Here is a 13,726-nt window from a genome sequence, read left to right as displayed (position 1 = left end):
CATAATTTAAATATCTTGCCAATAAAAACTATAAAAATGAGTAAATATGAGCAGATGCAAAAGGTGGGAGAAGAGAGAAAGAAGGAATAGAAAAGCCTAGAAAGAACAACCCCAGTGGGCAATACAGGCTCTTGCCAAGGCTGCCTCTGCAGAGGACAGGATTCTTAAATCTCTCTCTCAAATTATCCCAAGACACTCAGAACAAAGATTCCTCAGATGTGATGGATTGCAACTGCATGCAACATTTAGTGAAACTATAGTTCAGGAAAGACATCTGAATTTTGCTGTGTATCCCATTGTCTCATGCAGCTGGAGGTGCTGCAAAGTCTAAGGTGAAGCTTAGTTAAACATACATCATTTAAAGAGACTGTTTTGAGATACTAAAAACATTTTTATATTTAGGAACAAGCAAATTATTATAAAATAGTTACTGCAAAATGATGGGTATAAACAGCTGCAGTAGTGATTTCCTTATGCAATATGCCAAAAGAAATAGGAATGTAAAAAGTAGCATATCCTCTCCCATTCCTCAAAATACCATCAGTAATGCCTTAATTTCCTGAAATAAAGCCATGGTGAATTAAACGGGTTATACGTGTCTATTAGGGGGATTATATATTGTAATCACAATTACAGGTCTTAAAATAAAGCTATTTCTAATCCCTCCAAAAGATGTTTAATAATGATTAGATTACTGAGGGACTGATTAAGGGAAGATATTAGCTTTAGAAGCAGCCACAGTGAGCAAATTATGTAATCCAAACACGGTTTGGAAAACAGAAGCACTTTCCAATTTAGAGAGCTCTTAAAAGTGAGTCAATGCCAGAATTCCCTTACTTTTCAGTTAGGTTTTGTCCTTACAGAGAGAAAAAAGTAAACAAAACCAAAAAAAAAAAAAAAAAATCCCTAAACAACCCCCAAAAAAACCAAACCCAAAAAACAAAACACAAAAACCACACGCACACAAAAAAACTGCACACAAAACCCAAACCAAGACAACAACCCCCCCAAACCACCATCACCACCAAAAATCCAAAACCAAACAACCAAACAGAAAAACCAACAAAAAAACCCAAAAATATAAATAAGAGACTTTCAAGTTTTTTTTTCAGCAAAGTACCCTATGCACCAAAGTAACCCTAAACAGGCTCATAACAGATAATTATTAATAATCATAATGTGGCTTATCATAGAAGCACAGGCTGGTTTGGATTGGAAGGGACCTTAAAGCTCATCCAGTTCCACCCCCTGCCATGGGACACCTTCCACTATCCCAGGTTGCTCCAAGCCCTTCCAACCTGGCCTTGGGCACTTCCAGGATAAAGACCTAGTGAAGCCCATATCTTGATTTGACATGTGATGGTAAGGACAAAAGCAGGTGAATTTCCCAGTGTTATCTCAGATCATTCACCCTGAACAGCCCTAAGAGAAGAAAGCAGTTTTGGAGACTCTCTCCTCACTGCTGTGGAATCACATTTTATTTATGCCAGTAATCCACACTGACATCTCATTTAAAATGAAGATTTGTAAGTCTAAAAGAGAGGGGGACTCATCTGCCTCTTCTAGGAATAAACCAACTAAAGGACATTAATCTGGAATGGGAAGAAAATATTAAGTATAATCTTTCATTTTTATATTTTTGAACTATGGTATGGAGTTTGCATTGTGGCAATAATAAGACAAAGCAGGACAAATGGGAAACCCTCTGGAGTCAGTGGCAATGCTCTCCTTGACATCCATAAAATGAAGACTTGGCCCAAGGCCTTTGAATCTGATTGTGAAATACAATTGCAATAAGAATGGCTGAACAGGGAAAAATCTCCAAAATATGTTAAACTGCTGCCACAGAAGACAAGAAATGATAGTTCCCTTTCAGCGACATGCTGAACGAATTGTATTTTAACAACAGGCAGTGATGGACAGAAAGGAAGGAGGCTCAACTGACCAGGCAAGACCTCATTTAGGAAAAAAAAAAAAGAAAAAAGGATTTTTAGCTATCCTACTACCTTCCAAAAGAACAGCTTGTGTGTTCTGTACTACCCCAGAACCACTTGCTTATGCTAACAGAGCAATGTTGGTAATGGAGCAGCAAATGAGTTCAACACTTTGCTGCAAATAAACTCAGCTGAGTTGCAAACTAAAAGAGTGACTGGAAGGAGAAGCAATTTCTTTAACTTCCAATAAACTTACATTTTATGTGAAACTTGGGGTTCTGGTAACTAGCTGGATCTTTAATATTGATTCCCATAGTACACTTTTCCATTTTGTCTAATGAGAAAACTCAATTTTATCTCTCCCTTTATATACAGAGTCACAATTACATAAAGGTGCAGCTTGAAACACAGAACACACATCCCTTCCTGCCTCTCCATTCCTGAAAACTCCACTATAAACACAGAGGCCGAGGACGGATTAATATCTGAGATATTAATCATTAAGCGATTAAATTAGTTTTTGAGTTTTGTTGTAGTTCCTGTGAATTTGACAAATTGGTGGTCAGGACAATGCCTCTGTCCTCACAGTGCACATGGGACAGGACCCCATGACATCTCAGAGAAATGTGAACCCCAGAATATAATCGAGCAAACTGCAGCAGCACAAATCACCAATGCACGAGAGAGACTGAGAGCGCTGCAGTGGCACAGCCTGAGGGAGCTGTGCAGGAAACAGCGTGGCTCAAAGCATCTCTGGATTCTCAGGAATGCCTGGAAAGCTTGTGGAGGAAGGAACAGCAGCTGAACAGGTGTTGAACAGCTCCTGAGCTCCCTTATACAAACATTCTATGGGAATTAATAAGGATGAGACTATTAAGAGCAGGAATGATCATTGAATTAAAGTGCTGAGCAAGGTGTCAGAAGATGAGATGAATTTCTGCATTTATTAAAAAAAAACCCATGTGAAAACATGGGGGGTCAAAGGGTCTTCTCAGGTTGTTTGGATCTTGGATCAAGCTTACATTTTCAAACTATTTACACTCACAAGAACCAGTGACCAGTATCCTCTGTAGTCTCTGGAAAAAATTACTTAAAATGCAAACACTGAGAACATCTGAAGAGTTCTCCCCTAAATCTTTCCAGCCTTCAGCTAGACTAATTTTTTCAGGTGCTTTACTATGGTAAACCAAATCTATGCAACTTGCATGATAATGGAATATACATTTCTGCAGTAATTATTAATTCATAATATTATATATCTGTTATATGGCAGTTCTCTCTGTATTCTTTGCCTCCTGTTTGCCTTGAGTAAGTTTTATAATGCTACAATTTTTCATTAGGATGAGCAGCTAAATAGTGTCAATGGTCATTTTTTCCCCTGCCTGTCTGTTTTACAAGTGCAAAATTATGTCCTGGATAGATAAATAAACCTCTTTCTACCAGTTTTTCTAATAACATTTCCAACCTTTTTCCTTTCTTTGAGGAAATTCTAATAGTACACTTGTTTTCAAATTTCCCTTTTTAGTCTTCAAAGCGTGTAAAAACTGCAAACGTAAGCATTTAACTTTTTCATTTCTTACACTGAATATTAACACAAGTTCAGTGGGTTTTGCTGCATACTTAAATGGCAATTAATGTACTCTGGCAGTTAGAGTCTGCTCTTCACAATTCAGTAACAGCTATAAAGCAAGTTCTAGTTCTCTGAAACCGAATTAGCTTTAGAACTTCTAAAATACTTTAGTAAGCACTGAGCATATGAAATCAAAGAACTAACAGAGGATTTACAAATTAAAACTAGTTGATGATATTCAGGCTTAGTTCATATCACGTAACCAAAACCAAATACACCTGTTTCTCAGTTTGGGACTTACAGTTTCTAAACCCTGAAATCTTACATAAAACTAAAGCACTCAGCCTAGTGATAGTTTTACCCTTGATACAGCCCAATGTTGCTTTGCAGTTTTAGGAAATACATTCATAAAATATTTATCAATCAGTAAACAGCGGATGTTTTCTTTAGCTTAATTATTGGCTAAAGAAAAGGGAAGAAGTCTCAAGGAAGAAAGCTGTGTCAGATGTTTGGTTTGTAACAGAGAGCAGAAGCACATGAAAAAGAATTGATGCAACTTACTAAAGACATCATACTGAAAGGAATAAGAAAGTTCCTTTAAATGAAGGAGCAAATTAACCAATCTTGTTTAGAAAGCACAACACCTCAGAACTGCTTTCAGGCCACCATGGAAGGCTCTACAAAACCAGAAAAATATCTTTGAAGGCAAACACAGGTCACATCCTGTATTTAATAGGGACTTGCCTGATAAAGGGCAGGGAAAATACAGCACGGATATCAGCCCCTAACCCTACATGTCCATTGAGCACACCTCACCCAGCCTGCAGAGCCTGGCACAGTGGGACAGCAAGGGACAGCAAGGGACAGCAAGGGACAGCAAGGGACAGCCTGGCAGGGCCTATGGGACAGGCAGGGACAGCCTGGAAGGCTGTGGGACAGAAGGGACAGCCTGGAGGGATGTGGGACAGAAGGGACAGCCTGCAGGGCTGTGGGACAGAAGGGACAGCCTGGAGGGATGTGGGACAGAAGGGACAGCCTGCAGGGCTGTGCACAGGAGAGCACGGCGCTGGCCCCAGCACGGCCGGGACGAGGCCAGCACGGAGGCTCCATCAGCTGCTCCGAGGGGCACACGGGCACAGGGAGCCCCTCTGTGGCCTCGGTGCCCCGGGAGCCCGCAGGAGGCCGCTCTGCTCGGCCGGGCCCTGCTCCCCAGGCGGGCTCGCTGGGACCGAGCCTCCCGCCGGGCCCAGCGTGTCCCTCACGGCCACAGCTCCCTGTCCTTCCCTGGAGAGAGAAGGGACACGGGCAGCAGTGCCCACAGCTCCCTGTCCTTCCCTGGAGAGAGAAGGGACACGGGCAGCAGTGCCCACAGCTCCCTGTCCTTCCCTGGAGAGAGAAGGGACACGGGCAGCAGTGCCCACAGCTCCCTGTCCTTCCCTGGAGAGAGAAGGGACACGGGCAGCAGTGCCCACAGCTCCCTGTCCTTCCCTGGAGAGAGAAAGGACACGGGCAGCAGTGTCCACAGCTCCCTGTCCTTCCCTGGAGAGAGAAGGGACACGGGCAGCAGTGCCCACAGCTCCCTGTCCTTCCCTGGAGAGAGAAAGGACACGGGCAGCAGTGTCCACAGCTCCCTGTCCTTCCCTGGAGAGAGAAGGGACACGGGCAGCAGTGCCTGCCACAGCCCTGGTGCAGGACAGTGACTCCGTCCTTTCGGGGCTGCGATCGAAAGCCTTTGCTCACCTCCCTCGTTATCCTTGTTGTCGGCACAGGCGGTTTCCATGGCCACGCTGCATCCCGGCCCCCTCCAGCCGCTCTGGCAGACGCACTGCCAGCTGTTCTGGCCCAGCGTGCACCTCCCGTTGCCATTGCACAGGTCCGGACAGCCATCTGCGAGGACAAACGGACAAGGTGAGCCCAGGGCGCTCCCACCCCGCTGCGCTCAGGCCGGGTTACTGTGCAGACAAAAAGGTTTCGTCCTGCCGCTGGCAGGAACACTCGGTAAAGGAAGGGGACACCCTGGAGAAACGGGGATCTAGCTCAAGCCGAAGGGAGGAGGAGCCCTACCTGCTGTAACACGTTTTAAGAACCCTATAAAGTTCCAGATCTTGAGCTGATAGAAATGATAGTCTGCTGACAGAAGATCTGCCTCTTATTTTCCCACTGTATGTGTGTACACATGAGGGAGAACATCATCTTCCAAGCTCGTCAGTGCTCAGAGGACTTTTCATTCTGAGTGTTGCATCATTCTCCAGAACGTGTCTAAACACAAAGTTTAAATAAATACTTTTGAAAATATTTTCCCTCACTGCTGGTAATTTTAGAATACCTACTTATTTAACACTCAGTTTACTTATATTTTGGTGTCACATCTTGCACTTTCTGAAAAACATATTAGAAGAGATGCCCCCAAAGATGGATGTTTCTAATTGACTGTGAATATGACATGACATTGTCATGAGCCAGAATTGGCAAGAGCTAAATTAGGTACAAAAATATTAATTAGCTAAGCTGCTTACATGTTCTAACAAATGTCCATAGGTGATAACAGTACCTCTTATCCTGGAAGCAAATGCGTCTCAGGAGACACTACCGTATCTTACTAATATTCATTATGAAAAAAGGTAAGAAAACCAAACTGCAGCCTTGGTATGTACAACCAAATCCATCAACCCCAAATCCACACAAGCCTGAATATTTGTCTGTGGGTGACAGAACATTTGAGGCCTGCAGGCAACCTCTCACTGAGTAAGTCTGAGCAGGAGGAGATGGCTGTGTTGCCTGACAATAGGTGTGTGCTTTTATAAACCTGTTCAGAAAGCCACAGCTCTGAGCTCGTCTCTTCCTGCTCCTCCCAGCTGCCTTGGCTGTAGCCAGGTGAAGTCAGAGAGCAGTTTCTCTGACCCCAGACTCATTCTCACAATGCTGCAGGAGTTTCCCATACAACAAAGTGATATCCCTGGAACTCACACAGCTGGTATCACCTCAGGTCAAAGACTATTCAGTTCGTGTTACACAGAAAGCTGTTGGCAGACAGAAACAAGTCCTACAGGTTTTATTTCAATGCTGTTGTGTATTAAATAATAAAATGCCCCTTTCACTTAAATTTAGGGTTATTTTGCCACTAGATAGCTTAAAAAAATCAGTTATTTTTGCAGCAAAGGGAATACATTTTCAAGACATTTAGTTTATCTCTTTCATTTGTCAGGCTGTTTGAACGACCAAAATGATAATCTTTGAGGGGAGGCATCATGGTGTAGGACAAATTATTTGTTTTAAATGAAAAACAAATAGTAATTGTAAATATACCCACGCAGTTGGTTTCATACCGAGGCACTGACGAGAATTAAACCACTGAAGCCGTTTGCCTTGCAGCGTATGAGCAAGATGAAAACATGAACAGTAGGGAGCTAGCAAAATCCCTGAAAAGTTTTAAGTGCAGCTGGGGATTAATGGACATGACTTTGCGTTTAGAGAAGAGAGGGAAGGCAGCATCACTGCCACAGACATGGTGTTGCTAGGAAACACGATGCTACCTCCACAGAGCTTATTTAACTGCAGCCTTCCAAAGACAGACCCGGTGTTTGAATAGCATAAATATCAGAATGAAGGGAATGAACAGCACTACACTACAATAAGATCCAAGTGCTTGGACAATAATGTCTTCCTTAAAAGATCTATTAAGTTAATGATGAATAAGCTTTGAAACAGCTTTAAGTAATGGAAAACTAATCAGGTATTTTGCATGGTTATGTCTCTGTACGTGCCTATGTGCATATATGGATTTCTGGTTTTGTCTTTCTTCAAGGAAGTATCTATATAGATTTCTAGTTGGTTAGATCAACCAGAAAACAGCTCCATTATGAGGCAGTGATAACTTTTTTTTCTAAAAAAGGCTTATATTTAGGAATTGCACTGGCTATCTCTATTTAAATCTTCCTACTGGTGGATGTGAGCAGTGATTATTACTGATGGACATCTTCTGCACACACAGGATTTCCACATATCTCATGGGCTTGGTGGCCATCAAGAGGTTTGGAGAGTGGACAAGATGACAAAGTGCTTGCCTGAGGAGCCTTCAGAGCCTCAGCCAAGGGTCAGTGGCCCAGCTGGACAGATGGCCCTTGCTGGACAGGCTCACTGCAGGAAGCACACCCAGTGCTCGGTGCTTTGGCAGAGCCTGCCTTCATCCTGCAGCCACACTCAGCAGTGTGCTGCCTCCTGGCTGGCTGGGGAATTCTCCCAGAGCCAGGCAGCCACAGGCACACAGGGAAGGGCTATCAGCATCTCATCTCAAGAAGCAATCCAGCATGGGATGGAGCTCTCAGTCACCGCACAGGAAAGGGCCCTTCGTGCTAAGCAGACAGGTTGCTATTCCTGGTGTGTAGAGAAATTCTCCTCATCTTTTCCATTACAGTATGCTTAATGGAAAATGTCAAGAAGCAAGGTTAAAAAAGAAGAAAGTGCTTGTTTAAAGTGCTAGATTGACAACCTATTTATTCACAGAACAGGCAGAGTACAGGCAACAGCAGTTTGAGTGTCTCACACTTTTCTAGCTGCTGCTAAAGGTGAAACACTAATGCAGACTCCCTCCTCTCTATCTCCAGCTCGCCTGTGGAATTGGAAGTTGGGAGCTTTGCTACAGGTACATATGAATTCACAATTAAAACAGAAAGAAAGCTTACAGAACATTTTCCAGTGTTGCATCAGGATTGTGTGATGAGCATATGAGAGATATTAGAGTCAGAATTGCTATGAAAGCAAAAACCATAATATGGACTGTGTCTGGTTCAAAAACGGAGGGTGCTGGATGTATTTACAAGAGAATACTCCCAGGTTTCATTGACAGTGAAATTATTCTGAGATTAAATTGTAAGGTGATTCATTAATTTTTGAGCTTGGCAAATTAATTTCCAGTATCTAGGCAGTACATCAAGAATTCTAATCCAATTTTGGATAAATTCTGCAGAGAGTTCCTTTTTACTCTGATATTCCCAAACTTCAGGTATACAAGTAAATATGTCCAGTTTCCCACACATATATAGATTTTCCATTGGATAAACTGCTTTAAAATCTAAAACAAACAGTTTAAGTAAACTAAAACATAAGGTCTACCTAATCAATTTGTGGTTTCAGTCAGAATCATCAGAACTCCCACTTATGGTGGGACAAATCTTTCTGCAAGAAAAGGAAGGAAAAGGGCAGCCAGGGAAAGAGAAGCTGGAGAAACTTTGCTCTTTTTAAAGTTTCCAAACTCTGATGGAAGAGGTAGCCTCTTAGTATAATTAAAAGAAAAAAGAGAATAGGAGATGAAGGGGAAAGAAAAAATCTAAGTGGTATCTCAGAGCTACTTAGAGAAAAGCATTATGCTTTTAGCCTCTGCTCAGTTTGTAGAAAAAAGAAATAGAAATAAATAGAAGAGAAAAGAATAGAAATAAGTCAAGAGCTTGTGTCTTTTGAGTCCTTCTGATCCTGTGCTGTCAGCCATTTATTCTGCAAACAGCATCTTCCAGCAGAGTGGGCTCCCAGCAGCTCTCCCCATTTAGTGCACGTGCACAGCTACAGTCTGGAATATGATAGCTCATGTTTATCTTTCCACATGACCTCATTCCACACATCCTAATCCAAAGCCTTCTGGCAGTCACTGGAGCCTTTCCAGTGACTTCAGCTGAGGCTGGACCAGGTGGTCCTGTGGGTGAAGAAGCCCTGCAGTGAAGAGTATGTTGTACAGCACAGTGTTTCCTCACTCACAGGATACCCAGGAGTTTCAAGGGGAACATTTAAATTACATTTCAATCCTCCTCTTCTCATTACAGCTGTTAACTACAGAACTGCAGCAAATAAAAGTAGTCTGGGAGATGATGGTACCTAAAGAATTTAGAGAAATTGTATAAAAGCAGTAATGACAATAGCCTGTTTAATTTGGATTTTAGAGGATAATCACTGTTTTCATATTTCCTGTTCATTCCTTCAGTGAGCTGCTGGTATGCCTACAGCTATCTAGCAAATAATAAATGAGGTACATAGAATGAGGTACCTAGCAACACTGGAAATAAAATTATGCTTTTTATTTGCTATTGTTATTTTTTAATCCTTCCCTTCCAAAGCCTGCAGGGCTTAGTTAAAGCCAAAGAAAGGGCATACAAATAAAAATGACAGAGTGTTATGGTAGGAACATGCACAAGTCATTTTCTACAGAGAAATACTTCAATACTTCAACTGAAATAAACCCAAACCCCAAACATAGAACTGAACACATGTCAATGAAATAGAGTGTTGGTTGAGTGAGAGGTGAGGCCCCTGTGAGTGAGTTTGGACAGTTCCAGAACAAGCTGGAGCCATGCAGAGGCACCAGCCCAGGGCTCTGAAGCAGGGTGGTGACACTGATTGACAAATTGCTGAGAATGAAGCCAGGCTCTCAGTGCAGCACAAAGCCCAGTGTCACTGCTCACAGAGCACAGCACAGCTGCTGCTTTCCAGAGAGAGCTCACAGAGAGCAGGAGCTTCTCCCTGGCTCCCAAGTGTTTGTCACCAGTGTGCTCTGACTAGCTGCCTTGCTGCTTCTTTTTTCCTTTTTATTTGTTAGACAAACCATTTTGTTTAAAACTACTCAACACCCTAAATATTTCTTTAAGCTACACATCAAACAAAGAAGTAAAGAATAAATATCTACTTGCAGATGTGCTGTGCAAATGGATACATGCCTGAGTTAGAAGTACAGACTGGCCCAGTTACAATTGTATTTATTGAACAGGCTGGGGAAAAAAAAAAAAAGCCAAAAATATGTTTAAAGAGCTCTGAAATCCTCCACTCCAATACCTCCTGTGCAGGCAAACAATTAGGAATTTTAAGCAAGACTTCTTAAATTGCCTGGGGAATGTATACCATAACAGAATTTCCCCTTAAATTCTACCTACCATCTATCTTTGCAATTCCAGTCTTTTACACATAAGGGCAGGAACTGAGGTAACATCTAACTCTCCAAACAAAACAGAAAAATAGGAGAAAAAACAAGTGACTGTTTAGAAGAGAAGATTACACAAAAGGGAACTGCTGGCATGAGAAAGTAAGTCTCAAGTAAAGTCACCTGCATCTTTCTGAAGTAAAAGAACAAAAAAAGAAAAGATACAGAGACACACACAAACAAAAAGAGGGGGAAGCTCGTGTTGCAATATAGGTCACAAAAGTTGGAGATTGAAGAAAACCCCAGGGGGGCAAGAACTTCATGCCTGGTTAACAAGGGATTGCTCCCAGAACATTCCATGTTATCCAAATTCATGTGAAGTGACTCAGGCAGAGGGGCTCCTGTGACTCGAGGGGGACACACTTGAGGTCTCCCTCTTGAGCACAGCCAGCAGAGTTCTCTGTCACCAGCTTTTGGTGTGACTCCCCCTCCAAGCTGTGAACAGCTGGGCAGGGAAAAGAAGGGGACAGTTTATGCTATACTGTCCTGAGACCTGAGGAAACCAAATAAATTGATAATCAAAATGTCCATGAGTGCTCAGAATGTTGAGCATACAGACAGAGCTTCAGGTGAGCCCAGAATCTGGGCTCCTTCTACATAGAACAGAGTTTCCAGAAGGAGGAGAGACTGCCTTATGGGAAAGTCAGTCATCAGAAAGAGAAACCTCTGCAGTGCTGAAGTCCGAGTGCTCTGTGACAGGCAGGCAGGTTTCTCTCTGCACCCCAAAATTGTTAATGTGAGCACAAAGACACCTGGCCTCCTGCACAGAACCCAACATCACACCCCACGGCTCTGCCAGGATCAGGGGATGAGTTTTGATGGAGCACCAGCAGGAGCAAAGAAGTTATGTGAAATACAAGTTAAGAAACTGTTGCAGCCTAAAAGATGCAGCAGAGCCATACAGTTCCTTCCAGAGGCCAAGCAGGTTATTTGCTGAAATTTTAAGCAGGAGCTAAAATTTGACCCCAGCAGCACATTTGAGTTACACAATGTATTCTTTTCAAACAAGACTCATATCCAACTCCTATTCATATACCCAATAAAAAGATATATAAAAGATGCAGTAAAATTTGTATTTAAGATAGCTGGGTCTTTCAAATTAATCTTACTGCAACAAAATCCATTTAGAATATAATTCCAGGTGAAATTGCATTCATAAAACTACTTCCACAACCATAATCTTCTATTGTATTAATGTTTCTGATATCACATACAAGCATTGGCATCATCCTTCATAATATGTAATATCCTTTCTGAGAAAGAAGCCTTCTCAAGCTGAATTTATCTCTAAAATAACATCCATTTAAATAGTTCTGTGGCAGCGTAATGATAAAGTGACCTATCAGACAGGATGTGTAAATTCAGTCAATTGAAGGGCAACAAGCAAAACACTGACTTCATGTTTGAAAGAATACCTAACCTAATTACAGTGTAATCTAGACTTAATGCAATTTAGGATTTTTGTAGGAAGGCATTCTCAGTTCAGTCATTAGTTTCAAAATACTTTTTTCACTTCACAAATTCTCCAGATATTGCATAGAGGAGGAATGAATTACTCTCCTGCTTAGATAAGAACCTCCACAAACATAAAAAATAAAAATCACGCATTACACACTTTTTCTCCAAATGCTAATTGCATTTATTTGGCTGTGACTCCTTTAATATACAAAAAATTATAGAAAATCAAGGAGTTTAAGTCAATCAGAATGCCCAGTGAGCCAAGTTAGCATTTACAGTGACCAAACAGAACTGCTCCCCTTCTGTCAGTGCTACTTAATAGTAGTTTTCATCAGTATTTGAAATTCAGTATGAATTCAGTAATGTGAGGGGATGGGATCTGTGCACACACACACGAATACTTAAGCAGGGAGCCACAGGGAGAACATGGAGATGTTATAAACTGCTGGAGCAGCTCAATTCACTGCAGAAGATGCACAGCAAGGACACTGAGAGGCAACAGCCTGTGGGGAGTCTGCCCTAAAATCTATGGGCTTGAGTCTGGTGTCTGACCTCAAAAGCACCCTACTTTGAAGGGGAAGCTGGACCAGCTGACCTGCTGACATCCCTTCTACACTGAATTATCTATGATCCCTTTGGTTTTAGAGCTTTATATTTCATAATTCTCAGGGCAGGGAATCCCAGTTTTCTCAGGCATTATTAAAATAGAATTGCTTGCTATTCATTAGATATTAATGCCTGCATAGAATTTATAATTTAGCAATTAACTTTCAGGTATGCAAATGCTGATCCTGTGTAAGTGCCCAGGTTATCTCTAACAGAAGAATAAATATGAGCCTTAACAGAAGTAGGCAGTTTCTTCTATTACTGTGTGGCAGATTAGTACATTTTGTCCCTTAAATTTGGTACAGAACTTTGGAATCCCTTCAGGATGAAAAGCACTATTTAGACATGTGCATTATATTTTGCAGCTGATCTTCTTAAAGTATTAATCACATCGATTCCATTAAATGGCTGCACACTACATGGGTTGGGACTTCAGAGTTCCAACATTCCAATTGTCCAAAAGAAAAACCCAAAGAAAGTGCCTGAGTAAAAAGAAGTTTTTATGAAGAATTGTGGAACAGTTTGGAATGAAAAATAGTAGCAATGCACTAAATGCTTCTTATATACCTTCTGGCTTGCAGCAATCCTAAATCTTGATGATATTAAAATATGATTACAAGTGACCAAAAAGAGTGGGTATTTGAATATTAAAATAAATATATCTCACATGTTTGTTAAGGCTAGAATTTATGGAGTTTGACTATACACAAATATAAAGTACGAATTAATGCTCATGACCTAGGAGCAGTATTCCACCACATGGGAAATGTATGCAAAACAAATGAAAATAGATAAGCAATGTATTCTGAGTTATGTGAGCATTTGTGTATGCTGAGTTATTTGGCAGATATAGGATAGAGGATGAATATTTCAGTACATAAAATACACTTTATAAACATCCCTTTAATTTCAAAGTGCAAGGCACTGTTCTGCATCCCTTGTCAATATGTAAGTGCCTCACTAATATCATACCATTTTCCAATTTTTATATCTACCAACTGTACAAATAAGTAATAAAAGCTACAGAAATAAAAATGTAGTGTCCACAAATGAACAGGTTTAAATCCTGCATGCATAAAATAGTTCCCTTTTTGTTCTTTTTTTTATCTGTCTATGTGATGAAGGAAGAAACTTTATAATCCTTCAGATATAGCCAGTTGCTTTGATATTTATGTACTAAATAAATCTATGAAAGTG

The 13,726-nt window shown here is 41.3% G+C and overlaps 1 protein-coding gene across 5 annotated transcripts in view; it reads right to left on the bottom strand.

The window, feature by feature from the left end:
* TENM2 (teneurin transmembrane protein 2) overlaps window positions 1-13,726 on the bottom strand; it is a 619,855-nt gene that overhangs the window by 48,276 nt on the left and 557,853 nt on the right. For all 5 annotated transcript variants that reach the window (XM_088063463.1, XM_088063464.1, XM_088063465.1 and 2 more), the window contains one exon: window positions 5,245-5,391. In XM_088063463.1, the coding sequence (XP_087919589.1) occupies window positions 5,245-5,391 (147 nt within the window). The remainder of the gene's footprint in view (window positions 1-5,244; window positions 5,392-13,726) is intronic.

This window comes from Pseudopodoces humilis, chromosome 17 (genome assembly GCF_049639895.1).
Source record: "Pseudopodoces humilis isolate 2021_Gansu_Grassland_sample_001 chromosome 17, ASM4963989v1, whole genome shotgun sequence".
Taxonomy (NCBI): Eukaryota; Metazoa; Chordata; class Aves; order Passeriformes; family Paridae; genus Pseudopodoces; species Pseudopodoces humilis.
This window is presented reverse-complemented; position numbering and strand designations above follow the sequence as displayed.